Source organism: Mesocricetus auratus, unplaced genomic scaffold (assembly GCF_017639785.1).
Source record: "Mesocricetus auratus isolate SY011 unplaced genomic scaffold, BCM_Maur_2.0 Super-Scaffold_4256, whole genome shotgun sequence".
Taxonomy (NCBI): domain Eukaryota; kingdom Metazoa; phylum Chordata; class Mammalia; order Rodentia; family Cricetidae; genus Mesocricetus; species Mesocricetus auratus.
The window spans coordinates 55,148,013-55,173,521 of NW_024429182.1; the positions used below are offsets into that span (position 1 = coordinate 55,148,013).

Sequence of the window (25,509 nt, forward strand, 5' to 3'; positions counted from 1 at the left end):
AGGCCAGGTTTTGTTTTGTTTTGGTTTTGGTTTTTGGCTTTTTGAGACAGGGCTTCTCTGTATTGGTTTGGAGGATGTCCTGGAACTCGGTCTGTAGGCCAGGCTGGCCTCGAACTCACAGAGATCCACCTGCCTCTGCCACCCGAGTGCTGGGATTAAAGGCGTGCACCACCAACGCTCAGCTGTTTTCTTTTGGTTTTAACAGGCTCTCATTACATGGTCCTGGATGGCCTGGAAGTCACTATATAGCTATATAGATCAGAATAGGCTAGCCTCAAACCTACCTCTACCTCTGCCTCTGCCTCCTGAGTGCTGGCATATTGTGTGTGTGTGTGTGTGTGTGTGTGTGTGTGTGTGTGTGTGTGGGTGTTTAACGTGTACATATGTGGGTGTGAGGAAGTCTGAGGCTGATGTTGGGAACCTCCAATATTCTTCCACTTAGTTCTGAGCTCACCTATATGGCTAGCTAGCCTCCCTAACTGGCTTGCTGTGGGGAGCCTCTATTTCTGTCCTCAGAGGCTGGAATTACAGGTGGGTGCCACCCTTATCCCAGTTATGTGGGTACTGAGTTCCAGTCTTGATGCCTCTGACAAGTGCTTTAACCACTGAGCCATCCCCCAGACCTCTTTTTTCAGGTCATGTGAATTCCATTTTCTTCCTCCTCATGTTCCTTCAAGATCTCTTCCTCTCCTTTCATGAACCCCTGTCTAGTCTTGTGACACACAGACACATGTACTCGTATAAATATATACACAAAACTTTTCTTATTTTTTAAAAGATTTTTTAAAAATTATGTATGGGTGTTTTGTTTGCATGAATACATGAGCATGCATGCATGCGGTGCCTGAAGAGACCAAAAGTGGTTGTATGATCCTTTAGAACTGGAGTTACAGTTGTGAGCTGCCTTGTGGGTCCTGGGAACCAAACCTGTATCCTCTTCAAGAGCTATCAGTGCTCCTAACTGCTGAGCAGTCTCTCCAGCTTCCACATATATACAATTAAACTTGGGTTCCCGTGAATAAGAGAGAACATGCAGTGTTTGCTTTTGAGTCTGGCTTCGTTTTTAAGCATTTTAAGTATTTATTTTGTGTGCATGCAAACATATGGAAGTCAGAGGACAACTTCTACCATGTGGGATCCAGAGACAGAACTCAGTAGTCTGGCTTGTTGGCAAATCCCTTTACTCGCTGAGCCCTGATGCTGGCCAGAGTCTGTCTTATTTCATTTAACATGATTTCCAATTTACTCCTTTTCCTGCAACACTCCTCTCCCCAGATCCTCTTAAATGTTTTTGAAAAAAGAAATGAAAAAGAGGGTTATAGAGAAAGACCTCTTCCACTTCCTTATCCCCAGAGGCAGATTCTTACCTGTTTCTTTCTGTTTCTTACAAGACCCCCTGATGGAGCTCAGAGCGTCTGGCTTGCTCAGCCTGCAGTCCACCACTGAGCCCTGTCCCTGCCCGCTCTGTTTCTTCTGCCTTCTTTTGCCCAGGTTCTCTGCACTGGGTGGATGTATGTGATGTATGTTTGTGCCCATCCTTTCATGCAGACATGCTCTTATCCACTCCTCTTATCTGAGACTGTACCCATGAGGTTGGGCAGCCACCATGAGAGACTAGCCTCAAACCTCTGTGACTTCACATAGCTGCCTGAGGTTTGCTCCCCAGATGCACACAGTTCCTGTATCCACTACAGGTCTTGGGGGGTTCTACTCTACATGGTCATACAGGAACCCACAGGTGGGTGGCAGACACAGGGTAGCCAGTCATTGCAACATCCTCCAGGAGGTGGGTGTGAAGAGAACATGTTTGGGGGAGGGGCTGGAACTCACAGTTTGGTGATGAGCATGTGCAGGCTCATGAGGCCCTGGATCCATCTCCAGCCCAGACAACATCAAAACACAGGCGGCCAGGCATGATGGTACATGGAGGGAGAGGCAAAAGGATCTCAGTGAATTTGAAGACAGCCAGGGCTAAGACAGAGAGGCCCTGCCTCAGAAAATAATTAAACAAATAAACAAGTAAACAAATAAATAACATTAAAGTAAACTTTTTTTAAAGTTTGAATCTCAGACATGGTGGGAGAATGAGGCAGGAGGATTACAGTCAGTTCTAGGATACACAGTAAGTTCCAGGTCAACTTGGGTTACATAGTGAAACCCTATCTCAATTTCCATCCTACTCCAAAAGAACTTTATCTTTTTACTACTGGTTTCTCCAGCTGGGCATCAAACACAGCTCATGTACACTGTCTGCAGACCCCTGTCCTGTGGTTCAGGCTTTCTTCAGTGAGAACCCTGGGGGGCAGGGGCATCGAGCAATTGAGTAAGCAAGAAGTAGCAGGAAAAGAGGAATGAAAGCAGGGATCGAGGGAGGTAATGTTACAAAATTGACTGGTTGCACACAGCTGTAGTCCCAACACTCAGGATGCTGAGAAGGATCTCAATACCTATCTCTGGCTCTCCCAGGACCACATAATGAGACCCTGCCTCAGAAAAAAAACGACAATAAACACAAGCCAAGGAGTATGAGCATACACAACAGGAATGCTTGATAAGCAGTGATGAAATCCCTCAAAACAAATGCAAATGTGGGAAACCTCTGTGAAGAAATGGTCATAAAGCAAAACACCAAGTTGCTGGGCAGTGGTGGCACACCCCTTTAATCCCAGCACTTGGGAGGCAGAAGCAGGTGGATCTCTGTGAGTTTGAGGTCAGCCTGGTCTACTGAGCTAGCTCCAGAATAGCCAGGACAACACAGAGAAACCCTATCTTGAAAAATCACCAAGTGGAAGATGCAGCAGGCACAACAGACAATGCCAGTCACTGCCACCAAGTCCCTATCACATAGCCATCACTGCAGGGGAGGGGAGCCCAAGTCTGTGCAAGACAAAAGCATAAGCTGTTTCCCTAACGTCTGTTTACAATGCAGATTCCTTTTATGGTCTCTCACCTCCACCAGGTGACTGCTTCAGGAACACCCCCCCACACACATCAGTTCAGCCACATCTGCCCAGAGAAGCAGCAGCAGCAGATTCTGCTGGTGAGGCACCCCACCCTCAACTCAGCATTCCTGCTAGGCTTTGGCCCCACTGAATACAAGTTTGATGTCCAATCATGACCCTTCTTCCTTGGTTTCCACTAATTTGGTCTACCAACCAGCAGACTGTATTTATTACGATTTTTTAAAGACAGGGTCTCAATACATATCTCTGGCTCTCCTGGAACTCACTATGTAGATCAGGCTGGCTGCAAGCTCACAGGAGATCTGCTTGCATCTGCTTCCCAAGGGCTAGGATTAGAGGTGCATGCCACCTGTGCTCAGACAATTTATTATAAAGGACAGAGAAGGGCAGATGCAGGGAGCCAGGGTGGAGAGAAGACCTCCCAGGGGCTGCCTGAGCTACAAGTTCAGAAGCTTCCAGAAGCTGCTCTGAGCCAGGTGCTAAAGGTTGCTCGGAGACTTCATAGAATAGGCATGATGGATCAGCTCGGCTGCCTAGGTGCTTGTGATCAGGTCAACATCAGTCCCTGGGCCTCCCTGAAGTCGGGTGGGTGAGGCTCATCCAGGCTTGGAGGGTCAGGGATTCCAGCTCAGGAAGGCCATTAGCATACCAAAAGACACATCTCTGAGACTCCAGGATATCAGAAGCTGTCTGGCAGGAAATGGGGCCCAGAATGAAATGAGTCTCAGCAGTGTCACAGCCAGGCCCAGTTCCATCTCTGGCTCCTATCTCCCCTTTCTCCGTTCTGGTCCTTGGAAGCTTTTCTAGAGTCAATTTCTAATTTAGAAGAGGTAAATCAGAGCTGCGTGGTGACTGCACTGCTCAGAGGCTAAAGGTCTAAGCCCTTTGTTTCCTGTGGGGAAGCCACTCACCTCTGCCTCTTTCTGAGTCCCTAGGGGACAGCTATGGCAAAGAGCCTCAGCCACCCCATCAGAGCCACCCAGCTCCTGCCCCTCCTCCAGAAGTCAGAATCGTTGTTGAACCCACCAGCTGGATGCACTCTGCCCTCTCCCTATCACTCAGCCCTGCTTCCTTGATCCATTTGACAACATCACCAGCATCACTTGCTTTCCCAGCATGCCTAGCTGCAGGGGGGGGGGCTGAGGGGCAGTGAATATCTGGTATCTGGTAAAGTCCTGGTTCCTAGATGGCAGAGGAATTTGACAAAAAGTTTAAGCAAGCTTTGGCTTTCTCAATTTGGTAGACAGGAAGGCATCAGGACCTGGGCAAAATGCCAGGTTCCCTCTGCCCTTGATACTGATATAAAGAATCAGTTTCTTGTGACATCCTCACTTTACAAGACATACATGCATATATACTATTTTGGTAATTGAGTATGGTGGCACACGCCTCTAATCCCAGCACTAGAGAGGCAAAGGCAGGTGGACTTGTGAGGTAGAGGCCAGCTTGGCCTATTTAGCAAGTCCCAAGACCAAAAACTAAAAAGGGAGATGTAATTTTTCACCCACCAGTGTCCCCAGATAACAAAAGCCGACAGTAGGGCTTTCTGACTTAAGCTACTGTGTCTACCCGATGTGACCTGGTGGTTGGGTATGAGCGGCCAGGTCCCCCCCCCGTCTAGGATAGCGGCCACCCCTCCTGTGGCTCTTTTCTGCCTCATTTGCTTCCCACTTGGAACAGAACAACTTTTGATACAAACCAACTCCTTTTTAATGTAGAAAACAAATGTCATGTACATAAATATGATCTGGGGCATAAATAAAGTAAGAAAATAAGAGATGTATACAAAATAAATTACTTATAAATATCACACTGCCGAGTAAGTGCTGTGGAAAGGATTCCACATCTCCCCTGCAGTTGCTGAAAAATTTAGGGTTTCCTAATCTTGTTGTTTGCAAATGAGGGGTGCAAGTTGATACAGGCAGCGGGTGACATACTGATCCACATAATGCTTGATGACCAGGGACAAGAGTCAGGAGCTGGGGGCAAAAGGCACAAGTAGATGGCCCATGTGCTCTATGCTCTGGGGTTGGAGAGCCCAGGTGAGCTTCGAAAAGGGGTGTGACCTGGCCAGGTCTAGAGGCTCATGACCAAGACAAGCTACTGGGCTTCAAGTGGCAGTTTAGTTACCCACTCAGCTGAGGAATCCACTCCTGAGCCTAGATGTCCATCTGACATCGAGATGTGGGGGAAAAGGGAATTAAGTGGTCAGCTGGAATTCTTAATTCCAAAACCATCCTGCAAGGCTCCCAAGGTTTTCCTAGCTGCCCTTTGCTCCAAGCTTGTGATCCTCCCGGCAGTTGTAGCCAAGAGACAACTGGGGGCAAGTTGAGACCCCACAAGGTCCAGTCAGTCAACACATTACTTCAGAGCCCACCTCCTGCACATGAATTTTAAATGACTTCACATCTTCTGGCTGGCCTGCTGAAAATGTCCTAATCACACAGATTCACAGAAACGTTTCATAGGAATAAGGTCCCCATGAGTGGAGGTATTCAAACAGAACTGGAGTAACCTAGCCACAGTCAGCAGCCGCCTAATCAGTGGGGCTCAGATGGCAGCTAGGCAGGTGGTCAGTTTAGGCTCATGATCAAGTCTAGCCACTAGAACCACACATGGTCAATACGAGACTTAGAATATGTACAGCTTCTGGCACATCTTCCCAAGGGGAAGTTCATGGGACAGTGGGGTGTTCCTCCTGTCGGAACCCCATCATTTCTGAAAGCTGGGGCTGTTTATCTCCATGTCCTCCATTATCCCAAGTGGATCCATGTTGTCGGAATCCACGATCAGAGACAACATTTTTGACTCCAGCTGGTCTCTGGCTTCCAAGAACCGGGGAAACACAGGAAGAAAGTTTGAGGGGTTTTTGTCCTGGAGCCGTTGCCTGTATTTGTTCCTGAAGAGGACGACATAGAGGTGGTGATTTGGGGATTTGTACTGGTTGAAACTTACAGAGTCCCATTTCTCACTGAAGGTGCAGTCTTCCGCCGAGTAATGAATCTTTGGAGAAAGAAACAAGCATCTGTGAGCATAAGCACTGCAGTGGTGTTCTGTCCCCACAGCCATCGTCAGTGTGTTGTCCTTGAAGTACATGGAAAGCCAAGCATGGTGACGCTCACCTCTCATCCCATGACTTGGGAGGCAGAGGCAAGAGATCAGGAGTTCAAGGCCAACCCGGGTTGCATGAGACTGCCCCTGTTAGCTCACCCCACAAATATTCCAGCACTTTCTCTTTAGACAAGAGTCTTACTATATGTAGCCCTGGCTGGCCTGGAACTCATTATGTAGGACAAGCTGGCCTTGAACTCAAGGATTCACCTGCCTTTGCCTCCTGAGTATGGGATAAAGGCATCCTTAATCACATCAGGCCTGGGTTTTCATTTCGAAAGTCTCAAAAACCCTATGTTGACCTTGAACTCCTGATCCTCCTGCCTTTCACTTCCCAAGAGTTGGGATGACCAGTGAGCAACATGACTGGGATTATGCAGTGCTCAGTTGAACCCAAGGCTTTGAGCATGCTAGGCAACCACCTCACCAGCTGAGCTCCGTTCCCCAGTCCTGGCACGTTTTGAAACAGGGTCTCACTCTGTAGCCTTGACTTCACAGCAATCCTACCTCAGCTTCCAGAGGGTTGGGCTGCTAGGTGTGTACCAATTATCCATCCTAGCCTTAGGCAGAGAAATCCCCATGTAGTTACTGGCAAGTCTCCCTGACTTTTAACTACTGACATTAAATTCTGACCGTTATTTCTCAGCTTTCTGAACTCTGCCCCTCCACCCCCGCTTCAGCCTTGCCTGGGGCTGGGGATAAAGCTAGTGTTCCTGTCTAGACTTACAGCGCGCGTGCTTTTCTACTGCTGAGGTGGTCTCTTACCATTGTGTAGAGAAGCCCCCTCACAGGCGGCTGGCCAGGACCTGCCTGATAATCCATAGCCCCTCCCCCACACCCAGGACCAAGCCCCGACCCTGTGGGTGGCCGGAAATGTGTGCTGCAGGAAGCTGTCCCTGGTCCCCATCCTCAATACCAGAACATTCCGAGTCCCCAGGACTGAGGTACCAGTGGCAGTCTCCCAAACTGGTGCCACATCCCTTTGGGAAGCCTGGAAGGTTCGGTAAACACAAGCCGCCTGCCGAGGTCGCTGAACGGCAGGTGGAAGAGTGATGGCAGATAAGGTTCTGATAACAGGCTAATTCCCAGAACCCACAGCTCCGGCCCCGGCTGATGGCACGGGGATAGAGCCACCAGGCAGTAGGGGCCACGTTCCCTGAAAAATGTGAAGTGTAGATAAACACAGGATGCATTCCTCTTGGAGAATTTTTAGGGAGAATTGGTCAGCCTTTCTTCATATAGGAATGATAGATTGTGGGGCTTCTATTTAAAAAAAAAGTCAGGGAGAATTTGTGATGGAACCATGCCCAATAGATCCGGGACAGCACTGGAATTGAGTGAGGGGCAAAGTTCCCATGGGCATTCCCACCCCATTTAGATTAGGGTAGACTGGGGGTCGAACCCTCCTCCCAGTGCCCTAGCCACAAGTAAATATCTCAGGAAGACAGTGTGATGGGAGATATGTTCAGGGCTGGGGTGTCAGCTTTCAGACAGACAGTGGAGCCCCTTCTTTATAAACTGGCTCCCTTCTCTGCAGATCCCTCCCTTCTCTGCAGACCCCTCCCTCCTGTGCAGACCCCTCCCTTCTCTGCAGACCCCTCCCTCCTGTGCAGACCCCTCCCTCCTGTGCAGACCCCTTTCTTCCTCTGTAGTCTTTTCATGTAGCTAAATCCATCTCAGAGTCCACAAAACAATTTTGAGACTTTTAAAGAAAAAACAAAGCAAAAACTTTGAGCCGGGTAGCCATCGTTCCCCATAGGAACCTCCTAACCCCAGTCCCTGCTCCTCCAGGGCTGGATGGGAGGCCTTGGCCAACGGACCTCACGCAGCCTTCTCTTGTACTGCCAGAGGGAGGGCTGAAGGCTTCTTTGAACTCGCAGCTTTTGCTCCCACAGAGCCCTAGCCTTCATACTTCCAGTCTCCCGGGTTTCAGGGGTTACCTGGACCTGACCAGCCCTCCCCTCTCCCATTTCCCCAGCTCCCAAACAGGTGAGCCCCTTAGGGACATTCTCAAGTATTCTAGTCCCTACATCACACCGTGTTCCTAGGACATAGGAATTGACTGAAAGACATTTCCTTTCTTTTTTTTCTTTCACTTGAGGTAAAGAAAGGAAATCGAGGACCACACACACGCGAAGGGGGGAGATGAAAGGGGCAGAGGTGGGTTTTCCTGTTCAATATCAAAAGGACCGAAAACTGAATGGGACTCAGCAGCCAGCCGAGCCAGCCTTTGCGAGGATTAGACACGCTCCACTGGGCTCGTCATTCCCGGGTACAGCCTGGGGCCATCGCCTTCCGCGGGGGGGGGGGGCGGCGGTCACATTAGTTTTACTAGCACTAGCTATCTTGCCCTCGAAATTCCTTATAGGCCTGAGCAGGGGGTGTGAAGACCCAACACGGACCCAGCGCGTCCCGGAGCATCCCGCCTCGTGGGGGAACACTCACCAGCCCCTGTATCTTGCCGTCCGCGCTCATGCAGAGGTACCGCACGCTGCTGACCGCCTTGATGGCAATCGTCTTCAGAGCGACCGCGCGGAACTCGAGCAAACCTGCGAGAAAGAGAAGGAAGAAGCTGCAGCCGGGACCCAGCAACACGTGGGTACGGCGGAACCACACTGCTTCTCGCCCCTCCCCAGACCAGTCTGAGAGTCCAAGGGATGTGCTAAGGCCGCGGTAGCACGCACGGGAGCTCTGGGGACGTAAGGGGCCCGAGGGGACGCGCTGGCCGACACTCACTTCGCTCGTTTTGTTCATCCTCGCAGTTCACGGAGCCATCGCTACGGATATTCAGGAAGCAGTTGGAGATGTGGGGACCAGCGACGTACAGGTACTGCAGGCGGGTGCTCTTGCCCCAACCGTAGAGAACGAGTGGGTCGTCATTGGACAAAGTCAGGGTTTGCGGAACCAGAGGACGGCCAGCCACGGCCAGCCACAAAGTGGCCAGGACCAGGGCTCGGGCCACAGCACGCCCGTTCTTCGTTCTCCACATGGCACCTCCGGAGGGGTCGTGAGGCGCGGTTAAAAAGGTGGCACAGAGACTGCGATGCAGTGGGGACGCGGATGGCAGGCACAGAGTTCCCTGGCCAATAAGGAGCGGGCGCTTGCAGCGCGGTGCGCGCAGCGCTGCTGCTCCGACGGCTCTTTGACTCCGGGCACGCCGCCTTATATACGGTTCGTCCGGCTGGCCCGCGGGTAGGTGACCGTGGCATCACAGCGTTTCTCCTCCTAATTGCATCAAGTCTCCGCCCCCTGCACACACCCTCTCAGGCCCACCCCCAGTGACCCCGCCCAAACCGGCCAGATCTACTGGAGGAGTTGTTCCCACTCCCCTTCGTGTCCCGGGGAGCAAGTGTTCCAATGTGTACCAGCCTGGTGGCTATTGCATAGGCGGTTTTAATTTTACTATTAATTCCTGAGGTCCCCCGGCCCTGGGCTCTCAGAGGGATGCACTTTGGACGGTCACTAGAGACTAGCAAGGCACGCAGAGCTCTGCCTCTTTGGTCCCCAGTTTGAGTCTTGGGTCCTCTCCCTCGCAGATTTTCCTCGCAGATCCGACTCTCTCATGTCTCCTAGCCCCAGACCTAGGCCTCCTTTCCCTGGATATTTGCTCCTGACAGTGGAGACGTCGTGGGAGCACGTCGCGCGCACTAGGTGGCGCTTCAGCCCCAGTTTCGGTCTCCACAGCGCCCCGAGCCGCGCTCCGAGCGTCCTCTGCCTCTCGTGCGCGTGGTCTCCGCCAGGCTAACGTCACTGGGGCTGCGACTTTCGAGGAGGGTGGGCTGACCAACAGGCAGAGGCAGGACAGGCCGCGGGTCCCCTCCTGGGTTTGTGATCAGGCCCCTGAGTCTGTGCGCGAGGGACAGCTGCCTACCGGTGAGGAGGGGCCCTGGCAGGAGCAACGGTGGACTCCGCTGGCGGCAGATGGGTCAGGTGGGAGGAGAATAGGGGCCTCTCCATGAGCCTCTCTTGCAAAGAAAGGAGGCAGCCTGCAGAGAATTCCCCGGCCTTGAAGAAAGGGTCCTCGCAGGGGTCTTTGGCTCAGCCCTTATCCTTTCTCATTATGCCTTCAATCCCCCAACTCCTTGGTGTGGGGCCCCCGGGAGGCTGGTTTGGGGAAAGAGGTACTGGCCTCGTTCAGTGGTGATGGGAGGTCCGTCTGCAGGGGCGGGACAGCAGGAGATGGCAGGTCTGATGAATCTCAATGAGGAACACGCCACATTCAGACGCCATCAGTGACTGGCGTTAATGACGAAGCGCTGGGAGAAATGTCACCAGGAAAGCCTTTTCAAAAAGACATCATCGAAAGGTCTCTGGACCGGGGACTCCCATGCTGTGAGGCTTGGTTTAGAGAGCGATGCCTCCTGTAAAATCTAATTACTTCCCCCTTGTGATTCTCAATCGACAGCGCAGACTATTAATCTTAATTGCCTTCTGCCGCTTTCGTTTTAATGTCCGTGATAAATGTGGGGTACCGGGGAGGTTGGCGAGGTTTCACTGAGGAGTGCCCCCAAATTGGGCTGGAGGGTAGAATACGGTTGGTAGTATCCCATTCCATTTGGCTTCCTTCTCAGACACCCGGAAGAGTGGTTGGTAATGGAGTGCTCTGAGAAATGTCTGTAGGGTTCATGGGGAACCCCACAGGAACATTCTTCCCATCTTGGGTTTTACTACCACCTCTGAACAGGCGGAAAACGAGACTCTGAGAGGTGAAGACAGAGCCTTGTGTGTGACAGGCAGGGTGGCCTGTCTCTGGCAGATCCACAGCTGGCTACATGATGAACTCTGGGCCAGTCGCACCAGCCTGCTTCTGGGCTTTTCTTGTGGGTCGTTCGGAAGAATGGACATAGAGCGCTCAGACCTTTTCTTCATAAATAGAACAACAGCTTGTGTTGTTCACGCAGAGAATGTGAGTCGGTTATAACCGGCCTTCCATAGTTCAGCAATGATCTGGAAGTAAGGAGTGAGTCCTGAATGAAACAGGCTTACAGAGAGAATGAGGGCATGTGCCCTGGCAACCGGGATAACCACTCCTAGGTTTTGGTGGGTACCCCAGGGAGGAAAAAGGAGAAAGGAAAAAAAAAACAACTATTTTTGCCAGCAGGGGGCGCTGTTGCCACCCTACAGACTCTCCAGGTGTGAGAGGAGGGGGTGCCTGCCTTCTGTAGCTTTCAGACTTGCAGATCAGGTTCCCGGAATTTGCAGTACCCCGTGTGGTGCTAAGACTGTGTTTCTAGAGTGACATCTCATGGAGTCAGTGAGCAGGACTTCTGTGACCTCTGCTGTTTTCTCAGAGCCCACGCAGATGCCCAGATGGCCAGAAGGGCTTAGCTTGGGGGTCCGTTGATTGAAAGAAAAAAAAATAGTATTTCTTATTCTTTGAAAATTCCTTACTATTTTTTTAAAATTATGTGTATGTGTGTCTGTCTGTGTGTGGGCATAGGCTAATAAATGCAGATGCCTGGAAAAGTCAGAGGTGAGATATGCCTCTGCAGCTGGTTTGTAAGCTGCCTGATGTGGGTACAGGGAAGGCAATTCAGGCCCTCTGGGAGAGTAGTACTCATTCTTAGCCACTGAAACATCCCTCCTGGCCCAGTTCCATAAGTTGTGTTGATCATGTCCATTCACCACTACCTCCCTTCAACTCCCTCTAGAACCCAGCACAAAATCTCCCTCCAGCTTAGTGTCCTGTTTTTATTTATTTATTCATTGCTGCTGCTGCTGTTGTTTTGAGACAGGGTCTCTCTATGTAACCCTGGCTAACCTGGAAATCACTATGAAGCCTAGGCTGGCTGTGATTTCAAGGCAATCCTCCTGTCTCAGCTTATCATGTACTGGGTTTACAGCCCTGAGCTTTCACACCTGGCTTTATTATTTCTATTAAAATTCAGTGTCAAACTTTGGAAAAGACAAGACAAAAGGCTGGTTCACAGTCAAGGGGGCAGACTGACCACCAATGGGGAAGAGGATGATTGTAGGTCACTAGAATGTTCTGTATTGTGAATGTGGGACTAATATTTGTTAAAACTCTCAAAGTTAGCTGGGTGGTGGTGGCACAGACCTTTAATCCCAACACTGGGGAAGAAGAAGCAGGTGGATCTCTGTGAGTCTAGGCCATCCTGGTCTACAGAGTGAGTTCCAGGACAGCCAGGGCTACACAGAGAAACCCTGTCTTGAAAAAACAAAAGCAAAACAAAAACAAAACAAAAAACAGAAATCCACGCAAAAAAAAAAACCTCTTAGAATTGTGCTTTGAGGGACCCACAAGATGACTTAGCAAATAAAGGTGCTTGAGGAAACCTGAATTCATTCCCCAGGATCCACATGATGAAACAAGAGAACTGATTCCCATCAGTTGTCTTCCAATCCTCACATATGCACCATGGCAGACACACACACACACACACACACACACACACACACATACACACACACCTATGCCCTTCAAAATCAGGGTAGAGGGTGAAATTTGTGGTGTAGTTTCTAAATTTTACAGAGTGGGCTGCATCTGAATTTTAAAGGTGTGTTGATTTAGAACCTTCTTCCTTTCTCTCTCTTTCTCTCTCTCTCTCTCTCTCTCTCTCTCTCTCTCTCTCTCTCTCTCTCTCTCTCTCTCTCTCTCTCTCTCTCTCTCTCTCTCTCTCTCTCCCTCTCTCTCTCTCTCTCTAGTTGTTGAGAAATGCTACAAAGAATATGCCCAGTCAACTGTTTTCCAGGTATGGCCTGAAGGTTCCTATGCTTATCTCATCATAGAAGTAGATGTCACCTGGTGTTTCCAGGACTCTTCAGCTTGGAAAAAGAGACTTGTCAGAGGGTACATTTTTTTTTAATCATACCTTCAAAAATCTAATGGGAGAGTCCCCTGGGTGTTTTGGGATTGGCCCTTGACCCAGCTTCCCCACTGCAAGAAGCCACTGCAGCAGAGGCTGTCTGCCCCTAGACTACAGAAGGGGCTCACAGAGCAGGAAGGCAGGTCCATCACAGGCTAATCTGACTGATCTAAGCTGGGGTAGGGACTCATAGCACCTGCCAGCTATCCCTGGATTCACCACTAAGGGCTCCCATCACCACTGAGCTGTGATCAAGTGGGTTTAGGTCATGTTGGTCTGGTTCCTGGCTTTCCATCAAGGGCAGACCAGGGTGGGAGTAAGTGCCCAGCTCAGGGTGTGCAGAGTACCTTCCCATAGCCCATGGGACAGGTGGGGAGGTGAAATGAGGAGCCAGGAGCCAGGTGGACAGAGAAAGGGCTCCTCTGCTCCTTCTGTTGTTCCCTTGGCTGCATTCCTCGGGGCTGGACTGGCTGTCAACCATTTATATGGGGAGGAAGTACAATCCTAGCCACAGCTAGGATGCTGCTCTCCTGAGGTCCAGTGCCCAGATTGCCAATGAGCGGGGCCTGTGTGGCCTTACCTTAATATGGCTCTGTCTCCAGTTCTGCCAGCAGAACTCTTGCTGGTGATGCTCCCAAGGAGCACAGCAGGATGGGTGGAGACACCAGGGTAGAAGTACATCCCTGTGGGCAGAGCAAGCTCTCCATTTTCAGTGCCTGATTCCCACGCCTTCTGTTTGTTTTAAGGATCCTTCTGGATGCTTCCTCCTCAGATACTTAGAGTTAGTCTCTGTCCCTCTTGAACTGGGGCCTGGTGACTTTGAGTGTGTTTATGCGACATCTCCAGGGATGCAGTGCTGGTCTGGCTCCTGCTCTGGGTTTGCTCTGAGTAACTATGACCACAGGCACACTTGGTAGCATTTCAAGACCTCCAGAAGCCTCCAACCATTCGCAAGAGCTCACACCGAAGACCCTCCTGAAGGGCGGCATGATGTCTTTCCTGTTCCAGAAGTTCCTGCACAGCACTGATCAGCATCTGTGAGAATGGCCACAGCCATTTGAGGACCCTGGTCACCTGGCAGCCCTTCTGGAGTGGTTGTGCCAACCAAGAGGCGATGATTTCCGCATACCAGCCAGTTAGCAAGCAGCAGGGCTGGAATCCAAACACAAGGCCCCTGGCCTCTATGGACCGCTTCAAGAGTGGGGGGACAAATGACCATTGACTAACTGACTTTCACAGATATTGACCCCTCATAGCACCCAGGACAGGAGCAGGAACCAGGTGTGGGGTGCATGCTAGTCATCACAACACTCGAGAGGTAGAGACCAAAGGACCAGGAGTTCAACATCACCCTTGGCTATATAAAGAGTTCAAGGCCAGCCTGGGCTACAGGAGACCTTGTCTCAAACAAACAAAATAAACAAACAATAAGTGGGGTGGGGGCTGGAGAGATGCCCGGCAGTTAAGAGCACTGGCTGCTCTTTCAGAGGACCTGGGTTTGATTCCTAGCACCCACATGACAGCTTGCAACTGTCTGCAATTTTAATTCCAAGGTCCCGATAGGTACAAATACAGTGATGTACACAGCCAAAATATTCATACACATAAAGTAAAAGAAGTATAAATCTTAGACCACTCAGCCATCCTGACACATAAAATAAGTATAAATCTAAAAAAAGCATTAAAAATAAAGAATGGATCCGAGCAGGCTTACCTATTTCCAGGCACCGAGGCCTGTTCCTCAGCCTTCTTGGCTCCAGGTCCCCCTCAGTTCAAAGGCGCCTCACTTGGCCTTGGCCTTCACCTCCAAGTGGTCTCTGTTTGCTTTCTTGCCAGATCTCCCTGTGTTGCTACTGGCTTTATGTGTTTGAGTTTAGTCCCACTCAGCAAGGATGCTGCCCCCCCCCCCGCTGTTTTTGACACAAGGTCTCACTGTGTACTTCTGACTGGCTTCAAACTCACAGAGATCCGCCTGCCTCTGTTTCCCTAGTGCTGGGATTAAAGGCACGTGCCACCTCACCCAGCCTATTTGAAGTTGATTATTTCACTCCCTGCAGAAAGGGCCTTTGGATGTAAACATTTACTTATGGGGGTTGGAAGAACCTGGGGACCACTACTAAGCCTGGCATAAGCACAGTGTTCCTCCCCACCTTCCAGACGCTTTCTTCATTGCCCTGAGGAGGAAGTGGTGGGCAGTGGGTCCCAGAGTGTAGACATCGGCAGAGAACTTCCTGTGTGCAGTCTGAGAGTCCCATGGGAGGGTGGACTCTGACAGCCACTCTACGAAGGATCCTCACTGAGTGACTACCGTCATGGCTCCCTAACCCTGACCCCTTGTTGCCTGACCCTGGCTGCCTCCAGCACATCACAACACCTCAACTGTGAGGGGATCCTTGGCTTTCCATAGCAGGAGAGGCCTGTAGGGCAGTGGAGCAAAGTGTGCCCAACTCTCCCTCCTCCTAAAGAAATTCACCAGAGGCAAACAAGATGGTGAGGCAGCAGAGGTGCTCATCTTTTGCACCAGCTCCCATCTTCCACGAAGCATGGGCTTCCTCCCCGGGCGCACTTGGAAAGTCTCTGGTGACTGAGCACAAAGGAGTGTCCCTTCAAGGTTGAAATAGCTGCAGCTGAAGGTCAAGGCTTCCTCTCCTTCAGCCTGGTTCACCTAAGAGGGCTGACGGGTGACCAGTGGAAACCCTGGCAGGGCTGCCCTCTTCCAGGACCTATGGAAATGTCTGTTATCCTCACTCCCGCCTCCCATGTTAAGTGTCCATCTCTAGTTCTCACCGGGACCAATAGGGGGCCCAACAAAAGCCTGTGAGCCTCACTCATCTGGAAAGAGAAGAGCCCAGAACTACAGGCGCTGGCAGGGGGAAGGCTGTACCTTGCTCTCCAGGCTCAGGGCTGAGCACAAGGTTTTCAGGTGCTCACACCCAAAGACAGAAACAGCCTTAACATGTCTCAAAAAATGTCTAAATGTTCAAAGATTCCATCGGAGCCCAGGTCAGAGCAGATGACAAACCTCTTTCTGTCAAGAGTTCTGCTACAGGATGGTTATTTTGTCTCTGAGTGGGTGAAGGTCTACAGCTATGCTGGGGGACTAGGGGGGCTGGATCCTTTTTTGTCTTGTTTCCCATCTTTTCTCTCACATTCCCCAGAGTGAACAGACTGCTCTCCTCGTCACAGCCCAGAAGCTGTGAAACCTACAAATGATATTTTCAAAGTGACCCAGGGCCACAGACAAAGGAGTCCGTGACGTGGTTGAGTGACTCCATCAGTCAGCACTGAGTAGCCACATTTGGGGAAGTCAGTGCAGCTCCAGTGGTCAAAGGCACACGGACTGCACCGTCTCACACGTCCCTGAATGTCACCTTCCTCCTAAACAAAGCCCTGGGTCCCTGCACAATGGCCTTCCAGTCAGGCTTCTCCGGCCGGAACCATCCTGGTGTTTTCCTTCGAGGGTCAGAGGCGCTGCCCTGGGGTGGAATCTGAGGCTCGCTGCCTCAGCCCTGTGACCTAATGGAGCCACTTTGGGGCTACTTTGTGCCTGCTGAGGAGCTTTTTAACTTTTCGCAGCTCCAGCCTGATGTCTCCAAAGGGCTCAAGAGATTCTCAGGGACCCAGCAAACCTGGCGAGTCCCCAGTGCTTTGATTCACAGAACAGATGTTTGCCAGGTGACACTGCAGGGTGGAGGGAGGCGGGGTGGAATTGAATAAGAATAGGGGTGTCAGCTCCCGAAGCTGGCGGAGTTCTGCTCCCAGTTCGGGCTGTTAATGGGTAGGGAACAAATTGGGGCTACCACCTGTGGTTCAGCTGGTGGGGGACTGACGGGGATCTAGAGGACACACAGCAGGTCAGGGCTAGCCAGGACTTCCTTAGACCCAGATGCTGCCTGCGTCTCCTCTAGGTCTCAGTTTCCCCAGGCTGCTCTCCACTCTGTAGGCATTCTAGGGGTGATGGAGATGGCCTCATCTTTTCTTCTCCTTCCTTCTTCCTTCCTATCTTCCTTCTTCCCTCCCTCTCTCTCCCTCTCTCTCCCTCTCTCTCCCTCTCTCTCTCTCTCTCTCTTTCTTTTTTTTGACTCAGTGTCTCACAGGGTCTCACTATGTAGTCCTGCCTGCCTTGCCTGAAACTCAGTGTGTAGACCAGCTTGGCCTCAGATTCCTAGAGATCCACCTGCCTCTAACTGAGTGCTGGGATTAATGTATGTGCACCGTCATGCCAGGTCTAGGTGCTGTTGCTCTTTAGTTATGTCCCCTAGCCAGTCATGAGAGGGCCCAGTAGAGGTTAAGCACCATCCTTCCTTCCTACAGCCAATGGCCTTTTATTTTATTATTTTTTTATTTAATTATTTACTTTTTCGAGACAGGGTCTCTCTGTGTAGCTCTAGCTGACCTATAACTCACTTTGTAAACCAGGTTGGCTAACACTTGGGAGGCAGAAGCAGGTTGATCTCTGTGAGTTCAAGACCAGCCTGGTCTACAGAATGAGTTCCAGGACAGTTTCCAAAAGCTGCAGAGAAACCCTGTCTTAGGGAGAAAAATACAAAATTTTAATGATGTGGAAGCGATGTGAGCACATTGGTGCAGTACCCTCAGAGGCCAGAGGAGGGCATCAGAGTCCCCGGAGCAGGAGTTGCAGCAACTTGTAAGCCTCCGAACATGGGTGCTGGGAACAGAACTTGGATTGTCTGTAACCAGTAAGTACCCTTGACTGCTGAGCTGTCTCTACCCCACTGGCTTATCTTATCATGGGGGCTACTGGGAAGGCTAAGCTTGCAGCTGGTTCCTGTGAGATAAAGGGGCCAGGGTTGCATAGAAGCCCTGCTGCAAGGCCAGCTATGTCTGAAGCACAGCACAAGTCCACAGTTGATGGACAGATAGTAGGTGGGGAATCCTGGTGGTCATGCCTGGATAACTAGAGCCTTGCCAAAGGGTTAAGTGTGGTGAGCACTTGCAACACCACCACAGTGCAGCACGACCTTTTTATTTGTGTGTTTATTTTCTCCTTGTGGCTCCCTTTTCCATTGTCACCTCACAGGGCAGGCAGTGACCTCTTTGCCCAACCCTCCAATTCAGCTAACTCTAGTGCCTAACTGGGTGCTCAGGATCGCAAATGCTCAGCATTTATGGTGTGTCAGGTTATAGCGGACAGCCCGGAGAAAAGGAAGCCAAGCCAGCAGAGAACAGTAAGAAAATCAGCAGATCTTCCCAGAACTGGAAAGCTACAAGATGCCTGTTTTCCCAGCACTAGGTAGACCAAGCAGGAGGATTGCTGCTAGTTTGAGGCCAGCTTGGATGACATGGTATGACAACAGGCAATGAGCTGGTGTGACCCAGAGTCACCCAGAATCAGATCACAGCAACTGGAGAGACCATGGGCCGGCCCTGCACAGGGGCTGAAGCATACCTCCAGCAAACTTGCAATGTGGGGCAAGGCACAGATCCTGCGGCACTGGAGCGGGCACTATCTGTCTGTACATAAGGAACGCCTTCCTCTCTCCACGGTGGTTTGGAACTGGTTGCTAACAGGGTTTTGGTGACAGTCCCTTTTCTCAGTGGCTGCACATCCCAGGGCTCATGGAGGAACCCCGTGTTACTCTCTGTGTGAAACAAACTCTTCCTAACTTTCTTTTTCTTTCTTTCTTTCTTCTTATTTTTTTGTTTATTTGAGACATGGTTTCTCTGTGTAGTCCTGGCTGTCTTGGAACTTGCTCTGAAGATCAGGCTGGCCTCAAACTCAAGAAATCTGCCTGCCTCTGCTGTCTCCTACTGGGATTAAAGGTGTGCCACTACCACACCCAGCTGCTTTTTCTTTTTAAGGTATGTACACAGGTGGAAGTCAGAGAAAGACCCTGGGCGTCATCCCCAGGAACATGGCAACTCCCTAACATACAGTCTTCCACTGAACCAATGCTGGGCTACCTAGAAGAAAGCCCTAGGCATCCTCCTGCCTCTGGCTCTTCAAAGCTGGGATTGCAAGCATGTGCCACCACACCTGGCATTTGTGCGTGAGTTCTGGCATTGAACTTGGGTCCTCATGCCTGCCTTGCAAGAACTTTACCAACTGAGCTACATTCCCAGCCCTAATTTTGCATTTGTGAGGTACAGCTGAAGGGCTGTTGACTCTGTCACCACAGACATTTCCCTTCTGGCTGAGGAATCCCAAATTCTGACATCACTATGACCCCAAATGGGTTCCTATAGGTGACAGAGAGAAATAGACAATAGTGGTGAGGAAGTTTTGTTTTGTTTTGCTTTTGTTTTCAAGACCAGGTTTCTCTGTGTAGCCTTGGCTGTCCTGGAACTCACTTTGTAGACCAGGCTGGCCTTGAACTCAGAGATCTGCCTGCTTCTGCCTCCCAAGTGCTGGGATTAAAGTCATGCACCACCACCACCTAGCTGGTGTGGAATATTATACAGCAAAGAAACATGAATTGTTCTTACACCCATATGAGTGAATTTGAGAGATGTAGAAACGCCAAAATATGCACATACACACACATACATGCATATACACAGAAGGAGAGAGAGACATCGTAAAGATAAAAGGCAGCTTGATAGAGAGGTGTGTCTGGGCTATTAAACTAGAAAGCAAGCAGTGAAGGGTCAGAAGGAAGGGTTCCTGGGGCAAGGAGGCCACGCTGGGGTCAGGAAGGGCACAGGGCGGGGGCTGAGGGGTGACCAGGCCCTTCCTGCTGTTGGCTGCTGTGTCCTATGGGCATCTGCTTTAAGATGACTCCCAGAGTCTCCCTGTGTGCTGTTGCTTGTACTCTGTAGGTGCTTCTCAGTGTCCCAGTTATTAGGTGAGCACCAAGCACCCAGGGGTGGGGCCAGGGGTTTCCACTTGGATGTTAATGGATTGGAGACCATCACCAAGCTGTGCAGAGCTGAGGCTTGACAGCTGGCCTCTAATTCCCACCTCCAAACAACTGAAGAATTGGGTTTATGGTCCCTAGTCACACCTGGAGGACTAAGTGGGGGGGGGGGCTCTTTCCTGGGCACTTTGCTCTGAGCAGTGCAGCAGAGTGGCCATGCTTGTCCTGGCCTCTGGTGCCAAATGGCTGGGTCACCAGAGCTCTGAGGTTGTCCCGGGTGAGGGACTACACTGTCCTTCATAGGGGTTACAGGCCTACTCTGAGGCACTTTGAGGCCAACCGGCACCGAGACACAGAGTCACACCCTCAAGAGGGTTCAGAGGCCCAGAAGCTGCCCAGAGGTGATGGCAGCTGGGGACACTAAGGGCCAATTCATAGGGGGCTGCTACTTTTCTGAGGTGTGGCATTCCACAAGGTGATGGCCTCAGGCCCCCGGACTGGGGACCTGGACTGAAGGTGGTCTTGGGCTCTGAATGGGTCAGAGGTCGCGGGTGGAGTTAGATTTCAGAGGCAGCCATCAGAGGGGCCATCCAGGCAACTTCCAGTGCCGAGAAGCCTCTGAGGAGCTGCAGCTGATGCTGGGTGTAACCTTGTGAGGTAACGGAGTGGGTGTTGGCTGATACCTGCCTATCCACCATCACTGGCACCAACACCAAACACCACGTGAGACTGTCACCTTCTGTCCCACAGGGGCCACAGCCCCAGATTCTGCCATGTACCTGCTATGTTGTGGCTGCTGGAACTTTAAGCAACACAGGGAGCCTATCTGCCACCAGGAGAAAGGCCCTGTGTTTACCATGGGGAACTGAAGCAAGATCATCCCACCAAGTCCCTGCAGGGCCAGGAAGCGAGTGCTGTGATCTCTGAGGTTCTCCACGGGAAAAACCTGTGGGGATGCCCAAGGGGACACAGCCTGTGACATGCCTCTCTCCTAGGACGGTTTCAGGTGGCATTTGTTTATTTACTTTTATTGTTTATTTGTTTTCAATGCTGGGAGTTGAATCCAAGGCACTACACCACTGAGTGCCCGCTTTCCATTTTATTTTGGGGTAGTCATACTAAGTAGCCCAGGCTAACCTTGAATTCATTTTGTAGCCCAGGTAGGCCTTAAATGTTCCATCCTCCTGCCCCAGTTTCCCCATTAGCTGGGATAATAGGACCTGCGAATTATGAGTGTTAAAGGAGCCTCAAGTTAGGTGTTTATCCCTGGCCAGCTCAGTGGCCACATGACCCTTTCCCCAGCTTCCCAATGGACAACTGCTGCGGTGTTCAACTCATGGAGGCTGGCTCCAGCTGAACCCATCCAAAACAAATAAACAAAAAACAGACAAAAAACCTTCTGGTTCCTGTGGGCAGGAACTGACCTGATGTTTTGGGTTATGCCCAGGGGACTTGAGACACCATGAATTCTGTTGACACCACTGTCTGGCCCTGCCTGTCCCTCCCTGGTGGGGGCACACCAAGAGCTGGCAGCCTCAAACTCACCACAGCTGATAAGAGAGAGACAGGTGTGGGGGGGAGAGGCCCTTGAGCACAGTTGGCACAAAGTGGAGAACTGGCATCTCTGAAGTCTTGCCCACTGCCGCAGCGTCTGTGCTGCAGGGGAAAAGAAGCTGCTCGTGCTTGGCACACGGCTCGTCAAACAGCGGGAACACTGGCCAGAAGCCAGGAGCCCTTGTGCAGGCCACAGCCTGCACAGCTGTACAAGGCCTGCCTGCCCGGACAGATGTGTGGGCTCTTGCCCTCCCTGTGAGTATGCATACAGGTGCAGACTGTCCAGAGACACACATGCACACGCATATACATGCACACACACACACATTCTCACAACCTTGTACTCAGGTCCAGGATGAGGGTGGATAGAAAATGGAAGCCCTGGAAGCTCCCTGGGCCAGTTAAACCTGAAAAATCTCCCTAGAGCAGTGGTTCCCAGCTTTCCTAATGCTGCTTTAATACAGTTCCTCATGTTGTGACCCCCAACCATAAACTTATTTCATTGCTACTTCATGACTGTAATTTTACTACTGCTATGAATTGTAATGTGAATATCTGATATGCAACCCCAAAGGGGTCTCAACCTATAGGATGAGAACTGCTGGCCTAGGGCCTGGGAGACCCAGTTGCCTACCTAGGAGCTGGGTATAGCTGGCCCTATGACAGCACTAAACACTATAGCACTGTGGGGCTATAGCTGACCCCATTGTTGAGGCATTGGTAGGCTTGCCCGGGTTCCAGCAGCAGGCAAGAGAAGTGTTCTGGGCCCAGTGTCTCCTTGTTGCCTCTGGCTGGGGCTGTCTCCTACATACATAGTGGTATAGGGGGACCTGGCATGGAAGTGTGTCTGCACATTGTGTGCCCTGGCACTGTCCAGTGAGCCACTACCCAAAGTCCCTCCAGTCTCAATCTCCAGAGTCAGGCTTACAAGCTGAGATCAGAGGTCATCCAGACATTCATGCCAGGCCAGAGGACTGACCTTTTTGTGACCAAGTCAGAGGAGCCCTGGGACTCCAGTGAGGAGCTTCAGACCCCTTGGCCACCATCTGAAATACTGCTTGAGGGTTGATCCTAATCACCCCTAATTTAGGGGACAAATGGCCAATTAAGGGACCATTTGAGAGTCAGAGAAGCAGAAGGCTGGTGAGGAGACAGACAGACGGGACACAGCCCCCCATCCCATCACATGGTCAGAGAGTCTGCCTGCCAGCTGGGTGAAAGGCACAGTCTCCTCTCTGGACATCAAGGAACAGGGAGGAGTACCCCTAGGGCCATCAAAGTACCCATGGTAGCACCCCCAAGGGCCCTGCAGCTAGGTAGCTCCTGATTCTGCTCTGACACTCAGTGATAGAGATGTCCACACAAGGTCCACACTGGGCCCTTGCAGGGACAGGCGAAGCCCATGCGTAACCTTAGTTTTGTATGTGCAGGGCTGGGGCTGGAAGGGGGCAGAGAAGAAATGAACAAGCATCAGGCAGACTCAGAACTGGGGTGATGACTACTGCACAAGTGTGAGGACCCAGTTCTGATGCCCAATTCCCACATGAAGACGGTGTGGGGGTACACGTCTGTAATCCCAGGACACTACCAAGAAGCTGGTGAACCCGCAGGACTGGGATATGTGGCAGAGAACAGAGGATCTTGCTTCTTGGCCTCAACACCACAGAGATGCTGGGAAATGACTGACCACCTCACAAGCAGGCCCCTTTTGGGGGTACTCCATAACTCCTTCAGTCCCTCTCAAGGCCGTTATGTTTAGTGTTCCTCTGTTCTTGGGTCAGGTGTCCATTGTGGACAGGTGATACACCTGTCTCCTCATTGATCTGTGAGGCCCTCCATAGAAGGATGAGTCCTCTTCATCCGACCTCCCTGGCTTAGTCCAGGGCTGGCGGAACCTTGTAGAGCCTGCTGAACAGATGACTAGAGAGCCTGCTGTCCACCGAGGCCTGTCTAAGGTAGACAGAAAGCGCTGAAGCAGGAGGCTAGCTGGAATAAAGTCTCTTTGCTCCTGGCAGACCCCTGGCTTCCTCAGGGATCCCCCACCAAGGCAGGGATGTGGGGAGGGACACTCATAGGATAGGAATTCCCATACCAGCTCACAGCCACAGCTGTCTGTAACTCCAAAGGATGAGATGCCTTCTGAAGGCACAGACCTACATGCAGGTAACACACACACACACACACACACACACACACACACACACACACACACACACACACTAAAACAGAAATTTTAAAGGAAAAAGATGAGAGGGAGGAGGAGGAGGAGGAGGAGGAGGGGGAGGAGAGAGAGAGAGAGAGAGAGAGACAGACTTTAAGCACGGCTGTACTGCTGCTGGAAGAGGAAGAATAAGGACTTTCATGGCTATTGGTGGCAGAGCCGTAACAGAGGAATTCCAAGCCAGTGACCTTTGCGGGAACATGCCACTCCTCAGCTGCCCAGGGCTCTTTGTCGCCTGTGGCCTCTCTATTCTCTAGACCACTTGCTTCCCCAGCCCTGACATCTGAGGACAGCTCCAGCTGGGGGTCTACTCAAGATTTCAGCCCTTCTTCCTGAAGGACAGGATGGGCCAATGTTCAATATTACCTCTTTGCCCAGCAGACTGAGCCCTGGCTCTACTGCTCACTCCTTCTCAACCCAATGGAGGTGTGCGAGGGGCCTGTGACTGCATCTGCAGTGGGGAAGGTGGTGAGCACACTCTGTGACAATGACCAGACCTTACTATGGCCTCCACTTTGCTTTGATTTCAAGGCCAATCTTTTGGGGGCATTTGTAGGATTTTTCTGATCTCTTGCTACATGGCCTGCCTCCCCCAAACTTAGCTCTAGATACCCGCCTTGGGACTGGGGGGATGGTTTACTCAGTTTGGATCCCTTACACCATGCAAGAAGCTGGTGGCAGCACTGGGGAGGTGGAGACAGAGGGAACCCTGAAGCAAAGCTGAATCAATGAGGTACAGATTCAGTGAGACACAGGGTCTCTCTCTGAGACCGACAGCCTCTCACTGATCTGTAACTCCAGTTCCAGGGACTCTGATGCCCTCTTCTGTCGCGTCTGCTGCGCGGCCTGGGTCCGAGAACGTGCGGAGGGTGTCGGGGATTGACAACACAGAGACTTGTTCAACGGTGTAAAGAAAACTTTAAACAGGCTCCAAAAAGGTTCAAGAAAACTTCCTAAGAAAGGCTCCCACCAGAGAAGCTTCTGCTCTCTCCTCTACCCTGGCTGGTTCTCTCTCACCCCAGAAACTGATCCGGGTGTGGCAGAAGAGGCGGTTAGTCTCTGGACAAGGTCGAGCTCAGGGTGGTTTCTGCGGGCAGGCCTTTTCCAGGAACTTAATGCCCCCAGGCATTGTATTGTTTTTAGTAAACATTGTCTTACAGCTGCCTACTCCCAGGCAGAAGGGGAAGTGGGTCTCTGCTCAAGGTCTGGTGTTCCCACAATTCACCCCTTTTTATTTTTAAATGAGGCACTCCTGGCTTAGGTCAAGTAGGGTCACCCTCCCTTTCCCGTCATTGGGGGACCTTGAACCCCTGTCTTAGGCGGGAGGGGTCTTCCCCACAGGTGGCCCGTCATCAGAGCACCCCAACTTTAAATCATCTGTAACCAACCTTCATGGCTATCGGGATTGCCATGGGCTAGGCTAAGCAATACTTGGTTACGGATCTCTTGCCTCTGGAACAAAGCACGTTTGAGCCCGGCATAAAGCCAGAATGCCTACCGCCACTGCCACCATTTCCAGGACCCCCATTGACATAGCGCCTCTCCATCACCGTACCCATCACCAGATCTGGACCATAACATTCTACCAGCCTTCATCTGTTACAAGGGTAACATGTACGTGATTTACATTCTGTTACAAGGGTAACCCACATGTGACTTACATTTACAATTTGATAAAGTTACAATTGTTCCAAGATCTGCTCAGGAAAGCATTTAGAAAGTGCACTTGCACAGATACATTAGGTACAATCATTGATGTTACACATGTAGCATTATGAAAAATATGAACAATAGGCTTGTTGCACTATCCACAGAGCACCAATTTGTTCCTGTGGTGATGCAGTTTGTTGATTCAACGTCAGCTGATTATGCGACTTGAGTCAAAGTCTCCTTTTTGTCGCATTAGGACAAGTTGCTTTGCATCTCTCTAGAAAAATACACTGGCCTAGTCGTGATTCCAGAAACAGGAACCATCAAGTCTGATATTTCAAGTGACCATGTCCTGTTCAATTACT

The 25,509-nt window shown here is 51.1% G+C and overlaps 1 protein-coding gene and 1 long non-coding RNA gene across 2 annotated transcripts; one reads left to right on the top strand and one right to left on the bottom strand.

Moving 5' to 3' along the window:
- Positions 1-4,649: 4,649 nt before the first annotated feature.
- Fgf19 (fibroblast growth factor 19) lies at positions 4,650-9,276 on the bottom strand. Its single transcript, XM_005064112.3, has 3 exons — positions 8,811-9,276; positions 8,520-8,623; positions 4,650-5,966 (listed from the first exon to the last, which is right to left on the bottom strand). The coding sequence occupies exons 1-3, from the start codon at positions 9,061-9,063 to the stop codon at positions 5,676-5,678; spliced, it is 648 nt and encodes a 215-aa protein (XP_005064169.1). The 5' UTR covers positions 9,064-9,276; the 3' UTR covers positions 4,650-5,675.
- A 326-nt stretch (positions 9,277-9,602) lies between these two features.
- On the top strand, positions 9,603-15,417 carry LOC106021039. The gene is made up of 3 exons (XR_001196403.3): positions 9,603-9,947; positions 12,741-12,885; positions 13,648-15,417. It is a non-coding gene; the product is annotated as an uncharacterized LOC106021039 (long non-coding RNA).
- The last annotated feature ends 10,092 nt before the right edge of the window (positions 15,418-25,509 follow it).

Bases quoted from the DNA above. Each gene is read 5' to 3' on its own strand.
- Fgf19 (XM_005064112.3), bottom strand. From the start codon at position 9,063: ATGTGGAGAACGAAGAACGGGCGTGCTGTGGCCCGAGCCCTGGTCCTG. The intron at 8,624-8,810 runs GTGAGTGTCGGC...TCTTTCTCGCAG, and splicing joins GGATGAACAAAACGAGCGAA to GTTTGCTCGAGTTCCGCGCG. The intron at 5,967-8,519 runs GTGAGTGTTCCC...CTTTCTCCAAAG, and splicing joins ACGGCAAGATACAGGGGCTG to ATTCATTACTCGGCGGAAGA.